This window comes from Haliaeetus albicilla, chromosome 22 (assembly GCF_947461875.1).
Source record: "Haliaeetus albicilla chromosome 22, bHalAlb1.1, whole genome shotgun sequence".
Taxonomy (NCBI): Eukaryota; Metazoa; Chordata; class Aves; order Accipitriformes; family Accipitridae; genus Haliaeetus; species Haliaeetus albicilla.
In genome coordinates, this window is record NC_091504.1 from 10,027,563 (window position 1) to 10,053,200 (window position 25,638).

Here is a 25,638-nt window from a genome sequence, read left to right on the forward strand (position 1 = left end):
AATAGTGGTCTCTGGCAGTTCAGGAGTGGTCCTCAGAGTGCAAAACAGCTGTGGTGGTGCTTGTCCTTCCAGGCTAGCGGGAGCATAGTTTGAGGGCTCTGAGGTGCTGCTGTTGGCGCAATGGGCCATTCATCAGCAGGCTTATATGGGCACAAATGACCCTCAGTCCTCTCCCTTTGAGGAGCAGCCCCATATACGGACTTGTCATCCAAGGTCACCTTGGTGTTGAAATATTGGTTACGGCAGTCTACGAGAAGCCTTCCGAGTTGTAAGACTGTTTTGTGGTGTGCGTTGTGCCTGTGCATCTGCACAGCCAGAGCATTACCTCTGTGCTATAGGCTTGGGTTTAGGTCTGTCAGGCCAGGTGCTGACCCTAGGCCCTTCTGCTCTGAATGGAGACGAAGATTGCTCCGACAAGATGTGGGTCTGTGGGAGCAGAGCGGTGCTTTGAGACATGCACGTAGACCTGTCTCTGAGGTCTGGTTCCTGTTGACTTGCTGGAGGCATTTGGAGACATTTGGGTCAGTGAGGTTAGGTGAGATCTAGCAATGGCCCACGTGACCTCATGCCTACTGAAAGGTCTGTTCTGGATCATTGGGAAACAGGGAAGGCTGAGGGCAATGCGTGGTGGTTTGCATCTGGAAGTTTTAGCTGGAAAGGCTGTGGGTTTCAAATTCACATCTTTTTACATGGTGGCAGGACACCTTCACCTGTTGGTTGATGTATTTTTGCTCGGTAGGGTGCAAAACACAAGACTAGTTTACTGTCTCCAATGCACTGACGCAGTTCCTCTGTGTGACCTCTAGATTTAATGCAGCCTTTACTTCAGTGTATGTTTTAATGCTCCCTTTGTGATGTGTGAGGTCTTGCTTCTCAGCAGTTGGAAATCCTGCCCCTGAGCAGGAGTCTCGGGCCAGGGTATTGGGTTTGGCTTGGAAGGACTTTCAGGTTTCAACACCTGGCCAGACAACTGTAGGCTGACACAGCTTGTCATCTTCTGAGGAAGGATTAACCAGAGTGGGAAAGCCTTGGCAGGGCTGCAGTGATCTTTGTAGGTTTAGGGTACCAGCTGTCCTGCAGTATGTGAAGTAGGTTGTTAGTCTGACTTACCCCGATCCCTGTCCACCTTCCTTGGGATTTTGCTTCTGATCCACTGCTCTTCTGTGACAGCAGCCACTTGGCAGCAAACCTACCTCATGGCTGCAACGTTGAGCTCCTACTTCTGCAACCAGCAGCTTAGAACTGTGTGTCTACTTTAGCAGAGATAAGGACCACAGCAAACATTTGCCATTAGTGTTACCTTTGAGGAGGATAGAAATCCTGCAGCACGAGATGGAGAAGTTAGGGGTATCCTGGGAGTGTGGGGGGAGGCTGGGAGAGAACAGTGAATTCTAGTGGCTCCTGGGAGAAGCTGCAGAACCATAAAACAGTACAATCCCACAATGGGGACCTAGAGCTGCCTGAAGATGGTAAGTGTTTTCAATAGATGGTTTTTACAGAAAAAACCAAACCTTTCACCAAGTTCTTTTCTGTATTTCTGTCCCATCTACTTTTCTTTGTTTTTAGAAAAACTCAGAACAAACTGTCCTTTACACACAGTGAAATCTCTGCTGTCATTTTTCTTCTGTCTGAGATAGAATGCTGTTGATGGTTGAACGTTTCTGGCCAGCATCTGTCAGGTTGCTAAAACCAGCTGAGGACAGGCTGCAAGATGCTTGTGGGGAAGAGTTCTGCCTGTCTTTGAATTGGGGTGGGCTGGCAGTGACCACCAGGGATTTTGTCTTTTCACATGTGTAGTCCAAGCAAACATAATGCGTCTTTGCTCTTGTATGCTGGCATCTTTCAGAGGCACAGCAGATTGGTTTGGAGTGAGCAAAGACAGTGATGCTACTCAGAAATGGCAGAGAAAGAGCCTCCGCCACTGCAGCCTGCGCTATGGGAAGCTGAAACCTCAGGTCATCCGGGAAATGGACTTGCCCAGTCAGGACAATATTTCTCTAACAAGCACAGAGACTCCTCCTCCACTCTATGTTGGACCCTGCCAGCTGGGCATGCAAAAGGTGAGTAACCTGGGACAGAGTCAAGGGCATTGTGAGTTTCCTGCACAGTGTCTTTACCACTTTGGCAGCTGTGACCTATCTGCGAGCTTAGTTCTGCCTGAACATGTCTGGGCTCTGTGCTCAGACACTTCTCAAGTCTCAGATACAGTTTGGCAGACTCTCTCCTTCAGCAGCCTCTCTCTGGTCTCGTTGGCTGAGATCTCTCAGCTGTTTTGGTGATAGGTTCAGAGCTGTGTTTGTCATGTTGTGACTATGGTGGTGACTAGATATGTGCAGTGTGTCCAAGAGCTCTCAGCTTGGGCTTTTTGCTGCCATTTTGCAAGGACAAAATTCTGTTTTACATAGAGTGGCCAGTATCCTGGACCCAAATATACAGTAGCAAGCTTGGTATCACTCAGGACGCTTGCCTAGTGGATCCTTGTCCCAAGCAGAATGCAGACAGTAGCACAGCTACTGGTTATGTTCTAGGACTTTGAAAAGTGTTTCTTGCATCAGCGGTAATACAGCTCTGCTCATGGGTCCTCAGAAATGGTTTTGAGTGCCTGCACAGGGCATCTGGTAGCCCCCTACTTGCAACCTTCAAGTGTGACCCCAGGGGACAAGACCCAGTCAAGCACATCCAGTTACTAGCACTTCAGAACTAACCCACAATATCCCAGCTCTTCCCTTTGCTCCATTCAGCTATAGTAATTGATATGGTTGATTACTGTGCATTAGTGAGCACCACTGCAACCTGCGCAAGTGGGGAAACAAATTCCTTCCAAAGTAGGTTAGTCTGTGACCTGAAACCTGGCTGCATCACTGAAGCAGAGGAGAATATTTTGCATCTTTCAGTCAAGTTTCAGCTCTTGCTCTTTCCTGTTTTCTTACTAGCTGAAATATCTTGCAGTTGGTCTTTGGTCACAGGAGACTCGGAAATACTGTTGGGCTCTATGTGGGCTACATGAAATCAGAACATGGTATCAGTAGGTGTAAGACCATAAAGCTTCCTGTTGAGTGTGCAACTGTGGATTAAAAAAAGCTCGTAAAACATTAGGATAAAGCATAGAAGTCTTATGGAAACCACAGCTGTGATGATGTAAGGACGGAGGCAAGGTTTGTAGCTGAAGGCAATATTTTCATTAGGTTGATTCGTATGTTTGAAAGAAGTGAGAGCTTTGGCCTGAAGAGTCCCAAAGAAGGGCTTGCAGCTCCCGGAAGCTTGTTTGCTTTTTCCAGCTGTTATAACTTAATTAATGGAAGTGGATGTAAATACATAGTTAAGCTTCAACAGGATACTGTTAAGTCCTGGGCTGTCCAGTATCAGAGAGAAAACTAGCTGGAGAAAGAGAATGGCTGTTTTCAGGGATTTCTCAAACTCCTGTTCAGACAGCACATTCTCTGTTGGTCCATCCTGCCTGGTTCTTGGTCAATCCCAGGACCCAGACCACTGTCATGGTCTCAAGATGTTTGCCTAGAGGGAGGAGGGCTTGGTACAGAAGGGTTTGGGGGTGAATGGACTGATGGGCTTCTTCTTTTGGCAGATCATAGACCCCTTGGCTCGTGGCCGAGCTTTCCGTATGGCTGATGACAATGATGGCTGCAGCATCCCACACACACCTATCACACCAGGCGCCACATCACTCTGCTCCTTCACCAGCTCACGCTCAGGGTTCAATCGCCTCCCACGACGGCGGAAACGGGAGTCTGTTGCCAAAATGAGTTTCCGAGCAGCTGCAGCTTTGGTGAAGGTACTGTCTGTGGGAGGGCAGGGACTAGTCTGGCAGCAGGATGGGGCTCTGCCCTGAGAGAAGGGTGAGAGGGAAGGAGCTGCTGAGCAGAGAGGATGGGGAGAACAGTGGTGGAGGGGAAGAAACCAAGCCATCTCCTGTTCCATTTCAGCCATGTGTCTAGGAGGCTGGATTTGCAAGAAATGGGGATGATGGCTAGGTTTTGGTACAATTTTTGGCTCCCTTTTATTGGCCTAGGGGCTTTGGTTCCCACAGCCAGCAGCCTCAGAGGGTTCCAGCAGGTCCAGTGCAGCCTGCCTGGACCTCTGGGTGCAGACCAGGTGCAGATGGAGCAGAAGTACCTGAGGCTCTTACTATGCAGGTCTCTTCATCCTGCCGTGTGTCTGCTTTCCTGGGCCCAGTGACCTTTCTGCTGTGTCCAGAACCACCCATCACTGCGGTTTGGTCAGAGGCATTGTACAATATGTGGTAGAGGAGAATGTTGCAAGCCTCACCCACATGAGAGATGGGCACTGTGGATTGAGAAGTGGGCTGACACCTGTGAGTCTCACTAGGAAGGTGTCACATGTCAGCAGGTCTGCTGTGCTCCACACAGAAGCATGAATCAGCTCAGCACTTGGGCTCCCTGTGCACTGGCTGGGGTGGCCCTGCATGTGCATGGGGTTCAGGTTTCTGGCAGCAACTCGATGCCACTTTCTCTGACTACAGGGGCGCTCTGTGAAGGACAGCACCCTGAGGAGAGCACAGCGGCGCAGCTTCACCCCAGCAAGTTTCCTGGAGGAGGACACGGTGGATTTTCCAGATGAGCTCGACACTTCTTTCTTTGCTCGGGTGAGGGGCAGGGCTCTGGCATGGTACTGGCCCCAGAGGCAGTGCAAGACTCTAGGTCTAGCAGGACTGTGTGTTGCAGAGAGCAGCACTGCTTTCTACCAGGGCTGGTGTCTCAAATGTGATGTTGGCTTCTTCTGATGGGATTTCTGTTTCTCTGCCCAGGAAGGAGTCCTTCATGAGGAGCTCTCTACTTATCCAGATGAAGTGTTCGAGTCGCCATCAGAAGCTGCAATCAAAGATGCTGAGGTGAAACCTTTGGATCAGACAGATCTCACAGGTGGTGCCTTGGACAAAAATGAGCTTGAAAGAAGCCACTTGCTACTGTGAGTATCTTCCCGGAAGCTGCCAAAGCGTAACATGGGGTGGCCAACCCATTCAGAGTGGGACCTCCTGCATGGAGGAAGCCAGGATCTGAGTGCTGTGGGTGCTTGGTGCAGAGCTCAAGGAGCAGTGCAGTGATGGGTTTTCTTTAAACCCAGCTTAAGACCTCCTGTCTCAGCTACCCATGCGTGTGAAAGGTGACCCTGAGGCCACCTCTGCAGTCTCTCCAGCAACTTCCAGCCTCATGTGATGTGTTTTGGAGACTGTATCATGCCTTGAGGAAACAAAAGACACTTTAAATCAGCTGTGAGGATGCTGGAGGCCCAGCTTTTGGCTATGGAGAACCTAGCAAAGACGAGAAGGCTGTTGCCATTGCCACAGTCACCAGGAACTGTTGTCTTGCTCCAGGGAGCAGCGTGAAACCTTGCTGAGTATCGAGCTGGGCTACATTCCTCGCTTGAAAGGAGAGAAAGGTGTGGCACTGATGCTGAGAGCCCTACAAATATGTGGGTGGTACTGTACTGTATACCTAGATTTTTTCCACCTGAGTAACTGGTACTGAGTAATTGCTCTGTGTCGTTTCCGAGTCAGCTCTAGCTTAGCTGCCAGCTCACCCCAGCAGAGAGCTCTGCTGGGTGTGAACATGGAGCAGACAGGGAGGTCCTTGTTGTGGTTCTGCTGCTAACAGCCTATCTTGCTGTGTTGGCGCTTTCCCTTCAAGTGTTTCCAAGAACTTGACTCGGTCTTAACTTAAGTGGAAGTGGAAAATGGTGGGAGTTTGTTGTCACTCCTCTGAGATGGTCTCAGTCGTCTTGGCTCCATTTGGATCTCCTTAAATAGTTTTATTTATTGAGGAAAATACATTTCTTTCACACTTCAGAGAACTGTTATCAGAATCACAGTTGGGTGTCCTTTTAGGTGGCTAGGTATTTATTTTGGCATAGGCTGATAGCCCAGCACCAGAAATATTGGGAAACAGCACATCCATAACACAGAAACCACTTGAACTTTTGGGGCAAGAGCAGGCTGCAATGGAATCCGTGCTTTCTGTTGAAGAAGGACTTCCCAAGTGGAAGTTGGGACTTTCAGCTTTATAAAAATGCATCTTCTGCAAGGTGCAATATTGAAAATAGCTGAAGTTTCACAGCAGTGGTTTTGGCTAAAGAGGTTCAGATTCTACCTCATCCTGTTGCTTGTCCATACTTCAGAGCTGTCATGATCTCTCCAAGATGCTCTGGTGACCTCTGACAGAAAAAAGTTTGTCAGCTGGTTTCTCTGACCACTTCTGACAACCATTGTCTTTGTGCAGAGGGGGTCATTTAAGAAGCCAGAGGAGGTTAACTAGACTAGAATGCATGTCAGCGACATGCCTACTACAGTGCTAGGCAGTGAACAAGGGTGAAATGGTAGGTAGGTTTTTTTGGTCAGGGTCTGAATGCTGCAGACCTGACCTCCAGACTGCTGTTGAAGAGCAAAGAAATACAAAAACATCTGAATATGATGGAGACTTACAAAGCAGGTGCTATTCACCAGTAGCTTGTGCAACATTCATCGCATGCTCTATTTTGGTAGAAAAGCCTTCCTTTAGGCAGTGATGCTTGGGATTTTTATTGTGTTTTTGAAGCCTGGTTTTGTTATTCTCCTGAAAAATGCATGCATCACTGCAAATAAAGGGAGAAATGGAAGACAGATCGTGAGAGGTAACTGGCACAGCTTGCAGCATGTGACAGTGTTACTTTCTTGGTCTGGAAAGCTGCTTGGATCCCTGTTCTTCTCCTCTGTCAGATTTGGTGGGCATGGGGGTTTGACTTGCCAGTCCAATCACAGTAAAGTGCTTTAAAAGGTGGGAATTTCCACAGCTGGGCTAAACTACACTTCCATTTCATAGCAGAAAGCAGAATAAGAGGAATGAAGTAGAAGAGGAAGTAGACGTGCCTGAGGCTGCAGATGTGCCTGGCTGCAGCCTCCCCATTTTAGCCTATTGCTGAAATACTTCTTCAAAGCCTTGAGAGCTCCTTGTCAGTAGGGCTTAGTTTGGCACAGCTGTCTTGTGCCACCTTCTGTGTGTAGTCCTGCGCTTTCATCAACTGGCACTGCATAACCCTTTGAAATACAGCTTCCACTTCAGGGCACCTTGTCTGCCATCACCAAAGACCAGGGAAGGGCTGGTCCCCATTGCTGTGCCATGCAGAAGGAAACCATTGCTGTCCTGCTTTTTATTTCAGCCCACTGGAGCGAGGCTGGAGGAAGCAAAAGGATGGGGCCCTGGCACAGCCCAAGGTCCGCTTGCGGCAGGAGGTGGTGAGTGTCAGCCCACAGAAGCGTGGCCAGCGTATCGCCGTCCCTGTCAGGAAGCTCTTTGCCAAGGAGAAGAGGCCATATGGCCTGGGTATGGTGGGGAAGCTGACAAACCGTACTTACCGCAAGCGCATTGACAGCTATGTCAAGCGGCAGATTGAGGACATGGATGATCACAGGTGAGATCTGTAGTCATAGAAAACTAGTGAGGGAGTGATTGCTGTTGCCTCTTGGTAACTCAGGTCACTGCCTCAGGGTGGTTGGGTGAAACCTGCTGCTAAGACCCCCCAGTCTGTGTCCCTGAAGTACAGTGCAAACTGCAGCAGACAGCAGCCTGTTAGCATCACCGTGCACTGGGAGCTCATCCTGCTCCTCACGTTGCTTTGGGTGTCTCTATCTCTGCTACCTGGAGGGACTGCAGCTCTCTGCCCCATCACCATTGTCCTGTGACGAACAGGAAGGCTCAGGTATCCCTGCCTCTGATCATTCCCCTAAAGTCATTATTTCAGACACACAGCACACTTTGGCATCAGGCTTAAGTGTTTCTCATGGATATTTTCCTGGGAAAGGCTGGCTTGCCCAGTGTAATGGGGGAGTCAGAGTAAGCAGGGTCTGTCTGCCAGCAAGACCTTAGTCATTGCCTCCTGTCTTGTGCATCCCTAGGTGATCCTGGCCTGGTACCCCAGATTCTGCCAAGGTCCCTGGGGAAAAACAGCAGCTTTTCTCCTGTGTTCTGTGAGTTGGTGTAATATGCCTGGGTTTCTGTCACTGATATTTTCCCTTTCCCTCCATCCAGGCCTTTCTTCACTTACTGGGTCACCTTTGTGCATTCTCTCATCACCATCCTTGCTGTGTGCATCTACGGCATTGCCCCTGTGGGGTTCTCACAACATGAAACTGTTGATTCAGTAAGTAAATCCCCCCTGACTTGCCTGGAGTGTGATTGTGTCTCAGCCTTCAGCTGCTGGCTCTTGTGTTACAGTCTTCAGCATATTGGCTACTTGCCTGAGGGCCTTGACAGCTGGATGCTGGGTGTCCTGCCTTGGGGGACTCATGCAGCATCTCTGTTAGCCCCCATGCTATTCTCTCTCCTGCAGCCACATTGCTCTTGACATCAAATTATATCTGGCACAAAGCATGATGGGCTCTTTGCAGGCTCTCATTGTGTCTGTGCTGGGAGCCCTTTCAAACAACTTGTTCCCCTTCTGGTGGAGACCAGAGGGATGTTCACGGCAGGGAAATACTTCACACCTGAGTTAAGTTTTCACAACAGTTGCAGGATTTTGCTTCTGCCAGGAGCAAAACTGACCTGTCTGACTTTGAGAGCTGATCTTGAAGCTGTTTGTAGCCTTTCCACATGTTGTTAAAGGTCGCTGGGGTACATACCTCTACAGCCATATCCCCGCTACATGTAGGGAATGCCCTGGGGAGCTTCTCACCTATGTGTCCAACAGCTTTCAGAGCACTGTCACCAGCACCTGGGCCTACGCTGTCAGCAGGTGCTGCTTATGTTTCTGAGTGCAGGAAGCTTTTTGCAGGCTCTCAAGCCTCCCAGGTCTCCAGGCCCTGGGATTTCATGAAAGTTGAAATAGCCAGAGATAGATATTTTAAATGAAATCTTAAGATGAAGGTGCCCACGCCTTGATGGGGGTTTACCTGTGATCCTGCAAAAGACCAGTTTGAGAGAACTGTGTGCCCAGCCATTGGCTGTGGGGATTTCTGTTCAACCTGGGTGCTGTTTTCACCAGCCCCTGCTGCTCTCCCTGTTGACCCTGTGGGCAAGAGCTCATGGGGCTCTTGCTTTCTCTCCTTGCAGGTCTTGCGAAACAGAGGGGTTTATGAAAATGTCAAATATGTTCAGCAGGAAAACTTCTGGATCGGCCCCAGCTCAGTGAGTGCCATTGGCTGGGACTGTTGGTGGGCTGATGGGTGGCTGCATGCTGCAGCCATGCCACCCAGGGACCAGAGCCCTCTGCTGCTTGGAGCTTGGTGCTAGCAGCTGCCTTTGGTTGGACTTCCCATGGGGCCCTTCCATCAGTGGCAGGGTGCAGCAGTGCTCCTGGCCCCAGCCACCCTGCAGAATGGGCTGCCTGGAGGCTGGGATGGACCTTGGCACTCCTGCTTTGCACCCTGTTGGTACGAAGACAAGCATGGGGCTAGAGAAAATGCAGGAGTTGTATGGTGTATGACAGCTTTCCTGATGCCACTTCCCCATGAAAGGCTGTTGAGTCCCAGAGATTCCTTTCCCAGCCACAGCACTGGCCTTTCTGGGGCCATGGGCAAGGAAATCCCTGAACTTTTGTTCTGGGCTTGCCTTCTTCAAAGCAAATATTGGGAGTGTGCCTGATGTGTGTTGGGCTTCATCATACAGGACTTGTCCCTCGTCCCTTGTTTCCTGACAGGGGTACCCCTCACAGTTCTCCCAGCCTGCTCTGCCCCAGGCAATCATTGCTTGCCCCTTGGCTGAGCGGAGTGTTTCCATCTCTGCCAGGAGGCCCTGATCCACCTAGGGGCCAAGTTCTCACCGTGCATGAGGCAGGACCAGCAAGTGCACAGCTTCATCAGCGCCAAGCGGGAGAAAGAGAAACACTCGGCTTGCTGTGTGCGGAATGACAAGTCGGGCTGCGTGCAGACCTCAGAGGAGGAGTGCTCTGTGAGTGTGGTGGCCCCTTTTGTGCTGTCCATGCAGGCTCAGGGCCACTTCTGTTGACGCTTCTCCCACCCTGGGCTTCATGGTGACACCTCTCCTCTCTCCTGCAGTCCACGCTGGCCGTGTGGGTGAAGTGGCCCCATCACCCCAGCACACCAATGCTGGCAGGAAGCAAGAGGCAATTTGGGTCTGTTTGTCATCAGGACCCCAGGTAGGTCCTGCCTAGCCCAGCTGCCATCTTGCAGGGGACAGGTTGCTGTGACAATAGAGTCAGAGAGACATGGAGTCCCAGGCCAGTTGATTGCTGGGTGGCACAGCGGCTGCTCTGGAGATCAAGGGACATGGGGGCAGTGGTGTCCCTACCTGCCCTGATGGCTGTAGGGGAGGCTGAGGCAGAGCGTGATCATATTTCTGCTCGCCCTTAGTCTCCACTGTTGTTGGCTGCCCACCTACCTGCACAGCGGCCTGTTGTGAGCTCTGGGTGCCTTCCTCATCCCTCTCCCCATCTCACCTGCTCGTCGCACAGGTTCCCTTCTTGGGGTACAACAGTCATGTTCCCAGAATACCTCTGCCCCAGAGCCCTGCCAGCTGCTGGGTGCCATGGCACACCTTTTGCCCTTGTTCACCATGGGCTGATGTAGAGCTGAGACCAGCTGAATGCCCACCTTTGGGTTTGTGTCCACCTGGAAAGGAGCCAGTGAGTTGCTGGGCAGCTGTGTGCTCTTGGACAGCTGCCTTTGTGCTGAAGCCGTGATCTCTGCTTGCTGGAAGGAGGCTGCGGCTTTGATCAGCACAACCTTGGCTGATCTGACGTAGCATGTCACCAGCCCCTCGCCAGGGACAGAGGGGAGCTCTGGGAACACAGCCTGGGGGTAGGGACAGTGTGGTGGCTCCCTGGGGGATGCTGCCTGGTGCTGGGGAAAGTTATTTCTCAGGCTGATCTCTGCTTTCTGTTGCTGCAGGGTGTGTGAGCAGCCAGCCTCGATGGAGCCACATGAGTGGCCAGATGACATCACCAAATGGCCGGTGAGCATGCCAGTGGCACAGAACCTGTACAGGCAGCTGAAATATGGCATTTGCATCCCACAGTGCAGAGCCACAGCTGTGTTGGTGGAAGGGGGGGCTCTCTGGTGCAGCCTCCTGCTTGTTGTCACAAGCACCAGATCAGGGCAGCCATGGCTTTGTCTAGCCAAGGCTCAAAGCCCTCCAACAACAAAAGTTCCCCTGTGCTAAGTAAAGCCCTGGGCCCTGCCAGGGTAAGAGAGTGATGGAGACTGACTTAGCCTCAGGGCTGTTTTCATCCCTCTGCAGAGAGGTGTTGATTGCCTCAGGCAGGTGGGGTGTCAGGCACTATCCTGCTGTGAGAGGGAGGCCTTGGGAGGCCTGTATCTGTGGGGCTGGCTTCTTCCCAAGGGGCTGTTTTGACTTTACCTAGGCAGCAAGCAAAGCCATGGCTGTCTGACTGCAGCCTGTTGTTGCTTTCCAGATCTGCACAAAAAATAGTGCTGGGAATTACACCAACCACCTTCACATGGACTGCGTGATTACAGGCCGGCCCTGCTGCATTGGGACCAAAGGAAGGTAATGAGTTTTACCTGTATGGAGAGGGGCTGGGTGTTGGGGTGAGACACAAAGGGCCCTTTTCAGGTTGATAGACACAGCCGTTTGTCCTCCTTGTCCTTCCCACACACAGCCCAGAGCCCTGCTGGGAAGGGGAGTTGGACTGGGAGCTATGACAGGTCTCCCAGGTGGAGCAGGACTCTGGGATGAGGAGGAGATAACAGCCAGCCTGAGTCTTCAGTGCAGCAGGGTATCTATCTTGCTCAACTGGTCCTGCAGATTGAAGGGACTCGGATGCCAAGGGATTAAATACTTCTGCTGGGGAGTTCTGCACTTTTCCTTGGGAATGGCCAGCTTGGTCCTGACAGGCTGCATTGGCCACAGCCTGGAGTCCCTGAGCACGCAAGGAGTTGTCAGGAAATGACCTGCTCTGGGTTTGCCAAGGAGGAAGATGCTGTTCTTCCTCACGTTGCTCCTCAGCTTGAGTAGTTACCCAGTGCCCGGGCCTGGCTTTCCCTGCTAGGGAGAAAAATTGATGTTGCCCCAAGGCGTTTCTCTGTCCCTGAAAGTCATGACCAGGATGCTCTTAGCCTAGCTCCCCCTTTCCACTCTGTCAGCTACAGAGGCACAAGACTCCCCTGGCCCCAGAGACACAGCTTCCGCAAGCTCTGGTGGTACTTTCTCAGCTGTAAATAGCTAAGCTTTAGCACTTGTTTTGGAGCCCCTGCATACAGGGTGTTAGTCTGTGGAGGTGACTCAGGCTTGCCTGTGGGAGAGAAGCAAGAGGGGTGTATGGAGAGCGGCACTGGGCTCAAATGGGAATGTATTAGTGCATCTGTTGCAGAGACACTACAGCATGTCAGGGGCAGCTGAAGGCATCAATTCTCATAGGCAGACCTGGGATGAGACAAGGGGGAGTGGGTGGCCTGGGCAGGCACAGGATGGTCCATTGTGCCTTCTGTGTGTAACTTGTTCCTCACTTTGATTACTTGTGCCTCCTCCAGGTGTGAAATAACCTCCCGGGAATATTGTGAATTTATGCGGGGCTATTTCCACGAGGAGGCAACGCTCTGCTCTCAGGTAAGTGCAGAATTGGGGGTTTGTATGGCTGCCCTTCTGCCTCCTGTTCCCCTTAGCAGCTTGGCAAGATCTGGGGGTGCCTGTGCTGCAGTGTAGGTGGGAGTCATGTGTCTTGTCTCACCCTGAGCCCAAGGGAAGTTGCTGATCCAGACTGTAGTGGCAGAGCTGGCTCCATCTGCCCCTCCTCAGAGACCAGTTTAGGACTTGGGCTGGCAGCTGGAAAAGCCCAACACAGGACCACTGTGGAAGCAGCGGGAGAATGCAACCTTCCTGCTCTGTTGGCGAGCAAATGCTGATGTCTCAGTTGTGTGTGTGGTGTGTTGGGGTGAAGAATGAGGGCATAAAGCTGCTGCAGGGAATAGGTGGGGTCACGTGGCATTGGAGACAAGGGTTGGGACTTGATACAGCAGAGAAGAGGGAGGAGAGCCCCTCTTTCAAAGCTAACTGCAGTCTCTGCCCTGGCCTCGGTGTAAAGGGCCATGCTGGCTGGCGCACCTCACAACCCCAACTTCTGCCCTAGGTGCACTGCATGGATGATGTCTGTGGACTCCTCCCTTTCCTAAATCCAGAAGTCCCTGACCAGTTCTACCGCCTCTGGCTCTCACTTTTCCTCCATGCCGGGTAAGCATAGGTGTAAAACTTCCACTATCTGGGTGGGGGAACCCTGAAACCTGGGACTGCTGTAAGGCTTGTTCTGGCAGTCCCTTCCCTGGGGGACACCGGGGTGCTGAGCTGAGGTTTACCATGCTGCATTTTCTGGGAGGGATATTAGAGACATGGGCAAGGCCAGACCAGGAGCTCTCAGCAAGGCTCGGCAAAGAACACCAACCAGCACAGGGGTGACTTCAGTGGCTGCTGCTTCAGCTCCTGTACTCTGAACTTGGCAGGATCCTGCACTGTCTGGTTTCAGTCTGTTTCCAAATGACGATCCTGCGGGACCTAGAGAAGCTGGCAGGATGGCATCGCATCTCTATCATCTACCTGCTCAGTGGCATCACTGGGAACCTTGCCAGTGCAATATTTCTACCCTACAGAGCAGAGGTGGGTCTCCTGAAGACTAGGGTCCTGGTAACTTGCCCTGAACACAAGCCTTGTCTACATGCCTATGCCTCTCTGGCAGAGGCAGAGACACCACAGCTGGGCTCCCCTCTGCAGCGTGTGCCTTGTGCAGATTTGTAGCTAGAAGATGGCACCACACCATCATCTAGCTGCTGAGCAATAACATGGCCCAGAGTACCCTGGGCTTTCCAAGTGACTGGCCTGGTCTGGCTGCAGTACGAAGGCTGCCTCTCATAATGAATGCGGTATTTGTCCGACCACAGGGTAAGAGAGGCCTGTGGCAGGCTGGGAATTGAGAGTTGTAGCTGGTGCTAGAGACCCTCCGCAAGCGAGTGGCAAGCAGGACAGGGGCAAGGAGCAGAGCTCACCTTTCCCACAAACTGTTCAGGACTGTCCCTGTCCACATGCCACAGCTGGAGAGGTCTGATGTGACTGTCCGGCTTCACTTTAGAAGACTGTGTGGCAGGACCTGGAGGACTATCTTCTAGGTCCTTCAATAAGGAAAAGTGCATCGTGGGTGGGGAGAGCCAGGAGATTGCCTTCAGGGGCTTCTCCTCTCCAGTGAGTTAAACCAGATCTGCCCTTCTTAAATATAAAGCCTGTTCTGGTGATTGCTGGCCTCGCACCTACCTTGATCCTAAATCAAACCAGGCCCCTTTACTCCTTGAACCCCATTATAAGGATGAAGTTGCAGGCTGTGGCATCTCTTCCCCAAGAAACACTGAACAAGGCGTTGAGTAACAACTGTAATGCCTGGAGCTGGCTGCGGAAGCCAGGCTGATGGCATGTGTCTGATGTTACCTGTAATGCTCTTCTTCTGCAGGTTGGCCCTGCAGGATCCCAGTTTGGGATTCTGGCCTGTCTCTTTGTGGAGCTCTTCCAGAGTTGGCAAATCCTGGCACGCCCATGGAGGGCTTTCTTCAAGCTGCTGGCTGTGGTGCTCTTTCTTTTTGCCTTTGGCCTCCTGCCTTGGATTGATAATTTTGCTCACATTTCAGGATTTATCAGTGGTTTCTTCCTCTCCTTTGCCTTCCTGCCCTACATTAGTTTTGGGAAGTTTGATTTATATAGGAAGCGATGCCAAATTATAGTTTTCCAGCTCATCTTCATTGCACTCTTCTCAGGACTTGTGATTCTGTTCTATTTCTACCCCATCAAGTGTGAGTGGTGCGAGTTCCTTACTTGTATACCATTCACAGACAAATTCTGCGAGAAATACGACCTGGATGCACAACTCCACTGAAAGGCAAAGACTGGCTTCTCGAGCAGGCACTGGAGATGGATTGTCTTTGCGTTTGCTGTGCCAGTTCCATGTGGACAAAGCCTCTAATCCAATGACACTTCTAACCCTGCCCGTGGTTAATTTAAACTGTCTCCTTAGCACTTGGCAGGCATGTTTTGCCTTATCTCAGAAGACTCTGAAAACAGAACGTTTGTGCCTTGTTCAATTGTATTGAACCTTTTCTGCTGCCATTATTTTTATTACACTAGTTTCAGTACTACATTTTTAACCAGAGTTGTTTACTACTGCTAAGGTGGTGATTAAATGGTAAGGTAGCGTTTTAGCTACTGTTAATTGTTCTGCATAGTCTGTGGCTACATTTGTTACTTTATCTCACCTATGCTGTTTCATGTACCAGTAGAATCAATCCTTTTCTAGCACCCAAAACAGCCAGACACAGATTTGCAGCTGGAAATAAGGGCCTTAAAAGCCTCAGAAAACCAAAGCATCTCTTTAATCTCTGAAAGTGCATTCCACATACAGCTCTGAGACAGACATTTCAAATAACAACTGCAAACAACATGTGAGAGTGTCCATTCAACTGGAGTTTGTTTCCCTTTGAAATGTTATCACCTTTTCCTCCAGGAAAGTGCTGCATCCACAGTCTGGTCCTGGTAGGGCTGGATTCTCTGCTCTCTCTGTTAAAGAAAGAAAATATTTGGCAGTGACAACAGGTACTGCATGCTGGGCTCTCTTATCACAATACCACACCTAGACAGTCCCGGGGGCTCAGCCAGTGCTATAGGTGACCGCTGGTCATAGGCACCATGGGGCAGATGGCTTCTGTTATGGCACACATTTTATTACACTGGATGTTGCAGATGTAGCAGTGTTGAAAGAAGAAAAAAAAGTAACTGTGGTCACAAAGCAACAGTTTCTAACCCAGCTAGGTGGAGCTGCAAAACAAAAACCCAAGTGTTTGGAAAAGCTATTACCACTGCTCTTCAGAGACTGTCATTGTGTTTTTAGATGTGGAGGGGAAGCAGAGATAATTTTAAACTTACTAAGCTTGAGAGTCTTGGCCACATCTTATGTTTGTGTGCACAACTTTCTAGAAATAGCAGTGTAATACCGGAAATATGTCGACGTAGGTTACAAACAGGTAAATATACATGCTACTAGTGCTTCCTCTGCTGGAAGTGTTCTTAAATGCATCAGCTGGACAGAAATGTCATGACCAAAAGTTGTCTAGTGGTGTGTCCTGTCTTCTGAGAAGAATGAATGGGTTGAACTCAAGTTTCTATAAACCAGAAACTGAAGAAACTGGGAGTGAAAAACTACAGGATGTGTAAGCTGAGATCCCTTTTCCTAACTCCTTATAGCTTGCAGTAATTGAGAAAAATGGCTCAAAATACACCCACTGTGGAACAGCAAAGAATATGCTGTGTTTGCTTGTTGCGTTTGCTTATGTGCACCCATGGGATATTTCTGTTAGGTGCAGGTGCTCTGAATGGTACAGGAGCACTAGGAGCAGGGTGGGAGAACAGCCCCTCAGGTATGAGAGTCTGAGGCACACGGAAGGACCCAAACAACCTGGGTGACAGCAGTCGCCTGTAGCACAGACACCTCCATCCTCCTAGGGATTAATTAACACCCAGCCACATTCCTGACAGTGATTTCCAGACATTCAAGAAGCCTGAAATAAATCAAGGTCCTAGAAGCAATCACAACAGCAAACAAAGGAATGCTGCATTTAATGAGTCTCAAGACATTGCAGGAGCAGATTCAGGGTCTAAACATAAAGTAGGGTTAGAGCTCCACCATTGCCAGCACTAAGATGCTGCTGCTCCCGATGTATGTTAACTGAAATAGCCAAATTATCATTCCCTGCCCTGAGAGAAGCACAAACAGCACAACCGGGCTCTAGATTCAGACCACAGCCAGGGCACAAGCCTAATGCAGACACAGGCATTCAGAAATGCTCTGCTACGCAGTGGAGAGCAGCAACACCAGCTGCTACGAGCCTGAACACTAAGGCCTGGGGAAGAGGAAGATGAAGCATTGGTAGCTGTTAATGGATATTCAGGACTTACCTGACAGCTTACTTTCGCAGTTTCTTTACGAAGCTGACCTCATCCCGGTTTCTGATGCCATACCTGAACAGAGAGTTCTGCTGTTATATGCCAGTTTCCCAGGAACCATAACCTTTGAAATCCTATAGCCTCCTCTTTCACAGGGGGAGATGGACTCCTATGATCACATGCTGTGCTCTAATACAGGACAAGTTAAAATTCTCACTTGTGTATGTAGAACATGCTGCCAGCAATGAAGGACCTGATCATCTGCAACGCCCCCTGAAATGCAGCACCTATCAATCACGCGTGGCTCAGTCTTTCAAGAACAGCTTTGATTAGGGCTGTCTTGCTAAATTTTTGATACCTGAGACAAGCTTTTCTTGCTGGTCTGCACACAGGCTGGCATACACACAGCAGCAGTGGATAATAGCTGGAGTGCTCGGAAGCACCTCGTGCCTCCTTGCCCTGAGAACGGGCATGGCAAGATGGGAGTCATGGTTGGTGTTGTTAATAGATTGTCTCTGATCAGTGGCTGAGCGGGTCCAGAGCCCAGCACGCTTCTCCTTGGTTTGCTCTTTGCTTGGCATTCTTCCATCATCCTTCCTACCTTTCTACCTCAGCAGCTCTGCCAAGCCTTCTGTGAGGGTGACCGAGCACTGGAACAGGTTGTCCAGAGAGGGTGTGCAGTCTTCGTTCTTGGAGTTATTCAAAACCCAACTGGACGCTGCCCTGAGCAGCCAGCTCCAGCTGACCCTGCTTGTGCAGAGGGTTGGACTAGATGACTTCCAGAGGTCCCCTCCCATCACTTACTTAATGTGTCCTGACCCCATCCTCTGCTGAGTAGCTGCTCCCCAAGTGCTCTCCCTTTCCCTGGAGATGAACTAATGATGTGCTTCATGTCCATGACGCCATCCCTGGCCTTCTCTGTGTTCTACTCCCCTCACACTTGTGCTTTTTCTCACTAACCTTGTCTCTGCAGGATACCTCAGGCACAAGCTTAGTAAGCACAACCTATTCTGCAGGAGTTTGGCGTGGACGGCTAAGGGGCAGTATGTCCAAGTGCCTTGGTGTGGTTTGAATGGGACAAACACACTCGGCACAGGATGGTTGTGGCTGAGGAACCACCCGGGGCCTTCCCGTCCCGCAGACACCCTCTCAGCCTGTCAGGGCAGGGCCTGTCCCGCCTCTGTGTGCGGTGCCAGTGCCATCATCTTCCAGTCAATTTCAAGTGCAGGACCTAGCTGAGCCAGGGCACAAAGTCCCAAGTTAGCCCTGCCTGTGCAGATGCTGTCTGGACTCCAGCCGGGCCCCTCCAGCCCCCAGGACCCAGAAGAGACTCGATTACTCACTCTCTCAGCTTCTTTCTGTCATCTGCCAGTTTCTCTCCGGCGTAGGTTAAGTGGTACGTCCTCCATATGTACTTCCTAGAGGAAAAACACTTAGGGAGAGCAGCAGGAGGAACCGCCGGCCGTGGCAGAGCGATGAAGGGGGGGGGGTGAGCAGCCGTAGCCCCCCAGCCCCCGGGTCCCGCTCACCAGCTGAGGTGCTGGACGCCGCCCTGCCGTGCCTGCCGCAGCTGGACGTGCCGCCGCAGCGCCTTCTTCAGCTCCAGCACCGAGGCGTTCTGCACCACCACCACGGCTGGGGGGCGAGGGGAGAGCCCCGTCAGCGGCCCGCCACCCCGCACAGCCCCGCCGGGCCGGGCCTGGCCTGGCCCCGGCCCCCCGAGCCCCCCGTCCCCGGGACGCACGCATGGTCTCGCCGTCCGCCTTGCAGACCCGCACCGTCATGGCCTGCCCGTACTCCAGCGCCACCTGCGAGCCGATCTCCTCCGCCGTCACCTGCGGGCGGCAGGGCCAAGGCGGGCGAGCGAGGCGGGCCTGAGCCGCCGCCCCCCCGCCGCAGCCGCCGCCGCCCCCGGCCCCCGCCCGGCCCCCGGCCCCACCTGCGGCGGGAGGTCGCAGAGCAGCGGGTCCTGCACCAGCCGCGCCAGCGCCGCCTGGAAGAGCTCCAGCACCTCGGCGTGCGCCAGCTCCTCCTCGGCCTCCGCCGCCATCGCGCCGGAAGGGGCGGTCGCGGGGCGCCGCGGAACCGGCGATGCTGCTCTTCTGCCCGGCCTGCGGCAACGTGCTGGTGGCCGAGGAGGGGCCGCGCTGCCACCGCTTCGCCTGCACCACCTGCCCCTACGTGCGCAACGTTACGCGGAAGGTGCCGGGGGGCGCCGGGCGGGGGGCGGCGGGCGGTGGCGGCGGGGGAGGCCCGGTGGGCCCTGACCGGCGGGGTCCCGCAGGTGACGAGCAGGAAGTACCCGCGGCTGAAGGAGGTGGACGACGTGCTGGGCGGCGCGGCGGCCTGGGAGAACGTGGACTCCACGGCAGGTAGGGCCGGGCCGGGCCGGGCCGGGCCGGGGGGGGGGCGTCGTCGGGCCGGGCCTCGCCTCGCCTCACGGCGCCGCGCCTCGCCCCCGCAGAGCCGTGCCCCAAGTGCGAGCACCCCCGCGCCTACTTCATGCAGATCCAGACGCGCTCGGCCGACGAGCCCATGACCACCTTCTACAAGTGCTGCAACGCGCAGTGCGGGCACCGGTGGCGGGACTGAGGGCCCCCGGCCGCCCGGGGCCTGAGGGGGCCTGAGGGGGCCGCGGGGCCTGGCTGCCGCGGCCGGGGCCCGGCCCGCTCTCCCCCCGCAGGGCTGGGGAGGGGGGATCGCCCTGGGGGGCAGCGCCCCGGCCCCGGCCCCGGCAGCGCAGGCCCCGCCGGGATGGGGTCGGGGTGTCTTCTGCAATAAACGCGTCACTGGCTGGAAGCGACCGTCTGCTGTGTGGCTGCTTTGAAGCCTGACCTGGGGTAAGGCTGCCGAACGCAACGGGGAACGACAGACAGAGCCTCTGGAAGGGTGCGTGTTCTTCCCGTCCTGGGGCAGGGGGGAAGGCTGTAGGTCCCTTCTTTCGCACACGGGGCCGGGGTTCTGCTGAAAGCACACATCGTAAACTAACGCCACGCACACCGAGACACCAGTGTTTAAAACGGACACGGACCGCAAGCTAACTAAGCTAAAGAATAGTTACCAAACCTGAGCACAGAGCCAGCTGCTGTGCAACAGAACGGAAGGCAAAGCAAAGGTAGAGTGTTACCGCCCTGGCCTTAGGGGCAGGAAGAAAAAAAGAGAGGGGTCTTTGCTACGACCTGCGAAAACCCCATAAGGTAAAGCAGAAACTATGAACTATATGCTCTACAAGCACTTAGTGGTAAGAAGAGAATGTACTTAAAGCAGGATCAAATATTACCCGTGCCTTAACGTTAACCTTCATTCTCAGTTTAAATACGCTCAAAAGTAAAAAGGATAAATAACTTAATAAAAACACGATGGAGCACAAATTGTAACATTTAATCTGCATTAACACTCACTCCTACAGGCTAAACCACTTTAACAGGACTCAGCTTTACCTCTTTTATACAGGGATGATCTGCACCCATTTATTCCAATTCACTTCAGAGGGGAACACTCTTCCCAGCCTGAGAGTACAGTCTATTGTAGGCTCATAGTATATTGTTGGGGTTTCGCTCAGTTTGGGATTGTTTAGTTGTTCTTCCATAACTGGCTGAGAAAAGAGCGACACCAGGGATGGCTTTTTCATGTAGAATCGTCTGATGCAACCAAGAGTTTCCAGACCCTGTAGAAAGATTCACGTATTTTAGCTTGAGCAGTTGTGGCGAAAAAAAGGCACTGAATGCTGTTCTACCCACAGTCTTCTCAGAAACTTTAGACAACTTATACTAAAAGTGGCTTTGCTTCACCCCCTCAGAAGGCCATGGGGATGGCAAAGATTTACAGAACAGGAAAGCAAGTTCACATGGCTTGATATATGCTCATTTGTTCCTTTCAGCACAGTGGTTGACATCTGGCTCCTGACACAGAACACAGGTTCAACAACAGACCTCAACATTTAGTACCAGTTACAAGTAATTTAAGGCTGGTATAGATGTAAATCCCAGACTTCTGGGTCAGTTCTTGCTAATGGGTTAGCATTCATTCCCACAGCAACAGGCAGCAAGGCAATTTATGTGCTTTGTTTGCTGAAAACATCTGGTGTGTATTCAGTAATCTTACATAGGTATGCATCTAGATTTACTAATATTTGGTATATTACAGATACAAGCTCTGTCTGTGGTTTCAAAACCAGTTCTTATAAAATTTATTGGTAGAGAAGTTAGATTCAAGATCTCCAGTCTAGAAAGTGTACAGGTAATTGCTTGATTTTGTGGATTTGAATTAAAAATGCCTAGGAATCTGTATTGCTCTCCCATATGTGCATGCCTCACCACTACACACTCAGTACTGCAGTCTTAAACCTGTCCCCTGATCCCAGCTACCCTCTTGGCAGTGCTGCTGTGGCATAGGACATATGGACAAGCTGTGCTGGAACACCTAGGAAACAGGATGATTGCTCAATGCGTGATCACTAGTATATACAACTTGCAATGTTACCAAAATGTACGAGCCTTTGGACAGAAGCATGGCATACATACACTGGAATATTGATTTCCACTGTTAGTAGGGGAAGCCATGCTTATGGGAAGGACTGCAGTATTACTGCTATAATTAAGATTTTGAATCCTTACAGGAAAAAAAATATAAATTCAAGGTTTCATTTGCAAAGTAGCAGTGGTGGCAATCAAGCTTCAAGATGTGGGAAAAAAAACCATGAGAAACTCAAATTTTCTCACCATGTATTCTTTTACAATTAAGGATGTATGCGTTTAAGCCAGTCTGTCAGGACAGAAGGTCTGTTTACAGTATTGTCTAGCACAGACACATTTCAGTCCGAAAGGTATATAAGGAAAAAATTAAGATAAACTCTATGGTGATTAACACTGCATTAAGCAGTCCAGCCTAGTATTTCACAGTGACAAGCCACCACCCTTCGGTAACCAACTAGAATTTCAACTGCATGTACATCCATTTCAGAAGCAAGCTCAAATTTTAAAATCAGTAATATGGTAATTTCAAGGACAGGTAAAGCAGGCTTCCTTCCTTAACTTGCTCTGGCTTTGGTTAATTTACACTAAAGGGAGAAGGTTGCTTTTCATGGTTCATTCACAATTCCCCTTTTTTCCTGGGACTTCCATCACAGTGGTTGCTGACTGTTACATGTGGAAGCTGAAGCAGATTAAAGTTCACACAGCTGATGATTCACATACCTGCAGTATCTCTAAGACGGCAACAGGCTGCAGTACCCCCATGTAATGCTGCAACAGCATGCCCTCCGTTATGCCTGGTTTTGTCATGATGTGATAGAGCACAGCTTCCATCATCCCCTTACACACAGGTTTATTCAGATTCCCATCCACAATCCTCCATGGTCTCCCAATGAAGCAGACCTTCTCGCAGGCCCTGCAAAAGACAATTTAAGTTCAGCTCTTTCAGGAGTTACTCCTCTAGCTAGATTTCCCATCATCATAATTTCTGCCTAATAAAGATTCTTACTACATCCATTGCCAGTGTTTGCTCACATGCTAGGTTTAAATTCTGCAGCTGCTCTGAGCGGAGACTGGTGTTAATCTACTAGACAGTTTCACAGACCCGAAGTATTTGACACCAGGTGCTCACCACCCCAGAAGCACTTCTAGCACTGTTACACCACCCAACAGTTACCTTGAGTCTTGGATGACCAGGAAAGCTTTGTTTGTTACTAGCTCTAATATCCTCCAAAAGTTATCCAAGACCTGCAAGAGTGCTCAGATAGGAAAGAAATTCCTCCTTTTTAGCACTTTGGAGTCAAAAGACAGACCCTGCATGGAAATTCACATTTCCTATGTTGCAGTTTCTCCAGGCCTTTCCTGGGCATGTGGAAGCTGAGGCTTTCTGGCACTGGACTTATTTGTGAAATAAAATTAGTTTTGTTTCTCTGATACTTGGAGCTAGTTGTTTTCTGGGGAAGAAACATCTATCAGAGAAATTTTTTCAGCATGCATATGAGCACAAGTAACATTAACAAGAACAATGGAGGAAAACATGGATTTTCTCCATCATCGATGCTCACTGCCCGTCAGAGCATAAAACTAAGGTTTCCACATCATTTGCTTCCAGATATTATTTTGGTTGTGCTAAGTGTTTAATTATTTTGCAGACATCTCTGTTACTCACCGGTCCCGGGCTGCCTGGGATACATCTGTCATAGAATTTCCTGGAAAGAAGAGAACACATAGTTTTCAATTAACCCAAACACTTCACCTAGTGGAAGGAAAGTAAAAGGTGGCTAAGCTTTAAAACGCAACAGCTTGTGTTAGAAAATAACACAAGCAAACCATGCCGCATGTTGTTCTCAGTTGCATGGGAAGCTCTACACTCCCACTCGGACTGCCTTTACCTGTCTGCAGCATACTCTTCTTCCTGCACCTCTTCTCGCAACCACATCTATCTACTCCAACCACACCGTTTGTGGTTCCATTCCTAAATCACAGCAATCAGCTTTATTCCTAGAAGTCTGATGACATGGCTGAACAACAGGTAATTCTATGGACTGAAAGAACTGAGTTTCACACAGAGCGCTATGCAGGGTCTCAGCTTGCAAGCACTCACATAGGTTTGTTTAACTTAATGCTCCTGGTAATCACATGGAAGTTGAGCAGAAGCCCAAGTAGCTGTAGACTTGAGAATGCAAACTCAAGATTTCAGCAGAGTTCAGTTCCAAAGTGAAGGTTGTCTCTGCAACTTCCACTATGCATTATGTCATGGGTTTTAATTACACAATTACTTCATGTAGGTATTTCTACCACACCCAGAGGCTAACAGCTTTGGCTTAAGCACATGTAAACCCTTCAGCTGGCCTTCATCAGGAAGACCAGAAAGAACTCTATGCTTGATAATGTAACTACTATTTTTTCCCTCCTGTGTTACAAACAAGTAGAGGAAGTTAAATCCCAACCAGTGCTTTAGTAGTTTCATGTTCCGAACTGCTGAAGTCTATGCTGTTTACACAGCCCTGAGTCTATTTCCTGCAGGAAGGCTCCAATTAAACAATACTAAGCTCTGAGATGCTACGGATCAGTCTGCACTGATTCACATGGCAGTCTGCAGCTCTAAACGTGGCTAATGGCAGATCTTGGCAAAATACCACACAAGCAGTTAGCTTGTGATTCAATCTGAAATCAGAGCTGATAAAAACAAAACCAAAATAAAATCCCCAACAACCTACTTAATGTAAAGCTTGGCAAGAACTACTAGCTATTAAAAAAGAAAACTGGCAGTAAAAAGGACATGAAAATGAAGTCAAATTGGGTTACAAATGAGGCTATTAATCTTCACACTGGCATGTGCTGCTTTCTTGTGAATGGTTTAATGACTTTACAACTTTCAGTCATGGGCAATCTAGTCAAATGTACACCAGTAGTGCTATGTTTTCTAGGTTTAGAGATGTCTAGCCTTTGGACTGAAGCCAGAGATGAGAAACTTCAGATCCAAATACGTTTTTGGAGAAGAGTAAGACATGGAAATGAGTTTCTAAGGAAAACACATTTCTGGACTAGTCATGAACATTCCAGTGTAGTGTTATGCCACTTCATCTGTGAGAAATGAACCTCTCTCTCTGGCACGGCTTCATAAAGAATCTACTATTGCTTATAAAATGCAGCTACCCATGTGGGATCAACTGATGATGAGCTAGTCTCTACTTCTTGGATGTAGAGTGCTCCTACATACCTTTAGAGACTCCTGGGTTCTCCTGTAAGTAGGAAAGATCATCATCCTGCTCACTAGCTGATTGTTCAAGGCTAGCGATCTGCTTGTTGTGCTCAGTGTTGAGCTCATCAGTCTCTACTTCAAGTTCTTTGTCCTCAGAACAAGATTTATCTTGTTCTTTGTAAGTGTCCACATTCATAGCATCTGGAGCACACACTGGGTGTTCAGCTAGGTGTTCTGTCTGCCCTCCCAGGGAACGTGTTTCTTCATCCATGATTAAAGCTTCCTCCATTGTAACGGGATCAGTAACACCTGCATCAGAGTTATTTTCATTTGCACTTTTCAAACCACTCTGTGAACCCTGGCAGAGTTGGCTGGCGTCTTGAAGGACATCAGTTTGAGTCTTATATCTCTTTCTTGGGGGTTCTTCGTCACTGACAGACTGTGTGCCTTTTCCCAGCTGCTCCTCCTCTCTCAAACATTCCTCTCCCTTCTTTGGTTCTGATGGCAGGCAATCCTGCTGTACATCTGGGAGAGTGGTGTCTGCACCTTGCTGATCAGAATCGTCTGGTTTATTCTTCAGACATACTGAATGTAATAGCCATGGCTTGGAAAATACTATTGCAACCAGTCTTACTGCATAGCCTCCTACTTCTAAAACCTGCTGCATTTCAATAAGGTCCTATAAAAAAAAAAGCCAACACAAAAATTGTCTCAGGAGCTTTCACTGGAAAATGTCGGTTTAACCAAATATCAGGGAATTGCCATCTTTAACTGGCAGCAAAGAAAGAGGAAGAGCTTAGTAGAATATTCAAATTTCCGTCTTGCTGCACTGAAAAGATGTTTTGCCCCTTAAACTTTTCTGCAATTACAGCACAAAACATTTTTGTTCAGCTTAAATTAAGTTAAAAACTGGGAAAGAGTATTTTGCTTCCAAAGGTGAATGTTGGTACCTCTACGTTTCTGAAACAGTTCATTCCTATCTTTGAGCAAGTGCTGCTTTAATTTTTGGCCTTCTTAACTCTGAGGCGAGATTGCTATCAGGTATTGGTATGTGATCTCTTGCCTAATG

At 50.2% G+C, this 25,638-nt stretch overlaps 4 protein-coding genes across 13 annotated transcripts in view; 2 read left to right on the forward strand and 2 right to left on the reverse strand.

Moving 5' to 3' along the window:
• Positions 1-15,170, forward strand: part of RHBDF1 (rhomboid 5 homolog 1) — a 39,052-nt gene extending 23,882 nt beyond the window's left edge. For all 8 annotated transcript variants that reach the window (XM_069809838.1, XM_069809837.1, XM_069809842.1 and 5 more), the window contains 15 exons: positions 1,847-2,060; positions 3,584-3,790; positions 4,499-4,621; positions 4,784-4,944; positions 7,168-7,419; positions 8,037-8,148; positions 9,057-9,131; positions 9,732-9,893; positions 10,001-10,101; positions 10,853-10,916; positions 11,377-11,471; positions 12,455-12,530; positions 13,051-13,151; positions 13,418-13,571; positions 14,413-15,170. In XM_069809838.1, coding sequence (XP_069665939.1) covers positions 1,847-2,060; positions 3,584-3,790; positions 4,499-4,621; positions 4,784-4,944; positions 7,168-7,419; positions 8,037-8,148; positions 9,057-9,131; positions 9,732-9,893; positions 10,001-10,101; positions 10,853-10,916; positions 11,377-11,471; positions 12,455-12,530; positions 13,051-13,151; positions 13,418-13,571; positions 14,413-14,832 — 2,317 coding nt within the window. In that variant the 3' untranslated portion in view covers positions 14,833-15,170. The remainder of the gene's footprint in view (positions 1-1,846; positions 2,061-3,583; positions 3,791-4,498; positions 4,622-4,783; positions 4,945-7,167; positions 7,420-8,036; positions 8,149-9,056; positions 9,132-9,731; positions 9,894-10,000; positions 10,102-10,852; positions 10,917-11,376; positions 11,472-12,454; positions 12,531-13,050; positions 13,152-13,417; positions 13,572-14,412) is intronic.
• Positions 15,171-15,306: 136 nt separating this feature from the next.
• On the reverse strand, positions 15,307-18,956 carry SNRNP25 (small nuclear ribonucleoprotein U11/U12 subunit 25). 2 transcript variants are annotated; one of them, XM_069809846.1, is made up of 6 exons: positions 18,832-18,956; positions 18,637-18,727; positions 18,422-18,527; positions 18,236-18,310; positions 16,905-16,967; positions 15,307-15,509 (listed from the first exon to the last, which is right to left on the reverse strand). In XM_069809846.1, exons 1-5 carry the CDS (start codon positions 18,940-18,942, stop codon positions 16,913-16,915), a joined length of 438 nt encoding a protein of 145 aa, XP_069665947.1. In that variant the 5' UTR covers positions 18,943-18,956; the 3' UTR covers positions 15,307-15,509; positions 16,905-16,912. The 2 variants fall into 2 exon arrangements, with proteins under 2 accessions (XP_069665947.1, XP_069665948.1); XM_069809847.1 differs by having other exon boundaries at positions 15,307-15,507; positions 16,901-16,967.
• An 11-nt stretch (positions 18,957-18,967) lies between these two features.
• POLR3K (RNA polymerase III subunit K) lies at positions 18,968-19,691 on the forward strand. Its single transcript, XM_069809848.1, has 3 exons — positions 18,968-19,094; positions 19,177-19,264; positions 19,357-19,691. Exons 1-3 carry the CDS (start codon positions 18,984-18,986, stop codon positions 19,482-19,484), a joined length of 327 nt encoding a protein of 108 aa, XP_069665949.1. The 5' UTR covers positions 18,968-18,983; the 3' UTR covers positions 19,485-19,691.
• Positions 19,692-20,168: 477 nt separating this feature from the next.
• The window catches only part of GTF3C1 (general transcription factor IIIC subunit 1), a 44,916-nt gene continuing 39,446 nt past the window's right edge, over positions 20,169-25,638 (reverse strand). For both annotated transcript variants that reach the window (XM_069809828.1, XM_069809827.1), the window contains exons 34-37: positions 24,588-25,248; positions 23,034-23,073; positions 22,088-22,280; positions 20,169-20,559 (exon numbers count right to left, since the gene is read on the reverse strand). In XM_069809828.1, coding sequence (XP_069665929.1) covers positions 20,338-20,559; positions 22,088-22,280; positions 23,034-23,073; positions 24,588-25,248 — 1,116 coding nt within the window. In that variant the 3' untranslated portion in view covers positions 20,169-20,337. The remainder of the gene's footprint in view (positions 20,560-22,087; positions 22,281-23,033; positions 23,074-24,587; positions 25,249-25,638) is intronic.

Bases quoted from the DNA above. Each gene is read 5' to 3' on its own strand.
- SNRNP25 (XM_069809846.1), bottom strand. From the start codon at position 18,942: ATGGCGGCGGAGGCCGAGGAGGAGCTGGCGCACGCCGAGGTGCTGGAG. The intron at 18,528-18,636 runs GTGCGTCCCGGG...CTCGCCCCCCAG, and splicing joins GGCGGACGGCGAGACCATGC to CCGTGGTGGTGGTGCAGAAC. The intron at 18,311-18,421 runs GTGAGCGGGACC...TTTTTCCTCTAG, and splicing joins GGCGTCCAGCACCTCAGCTG to GAAGTACATATGGAGGACGT.
- POLR3K (XM_069809848.1), top strand. From the start codon at position 18,984: ATGCTGCTCTTCTGCCCGGCCTGCGGCAACGTGCTGGTGGCCGAGGAG. The intron at 19,095-19,176 runs GTGCCGGGGGGC...GGGGTCCCGCAG, and splicing joins TGCGCAACGTTACGCGGAAG to GTGACGAGCAGGAAGTACCC. The intron at 19,265-19,356 runs GTAGGGCCGGGC...TCGCCCCCGCAG, and splicing joins GAACGTGGACTCCACGGCAG to AGCCGTGCCCCAAGTGCGAG.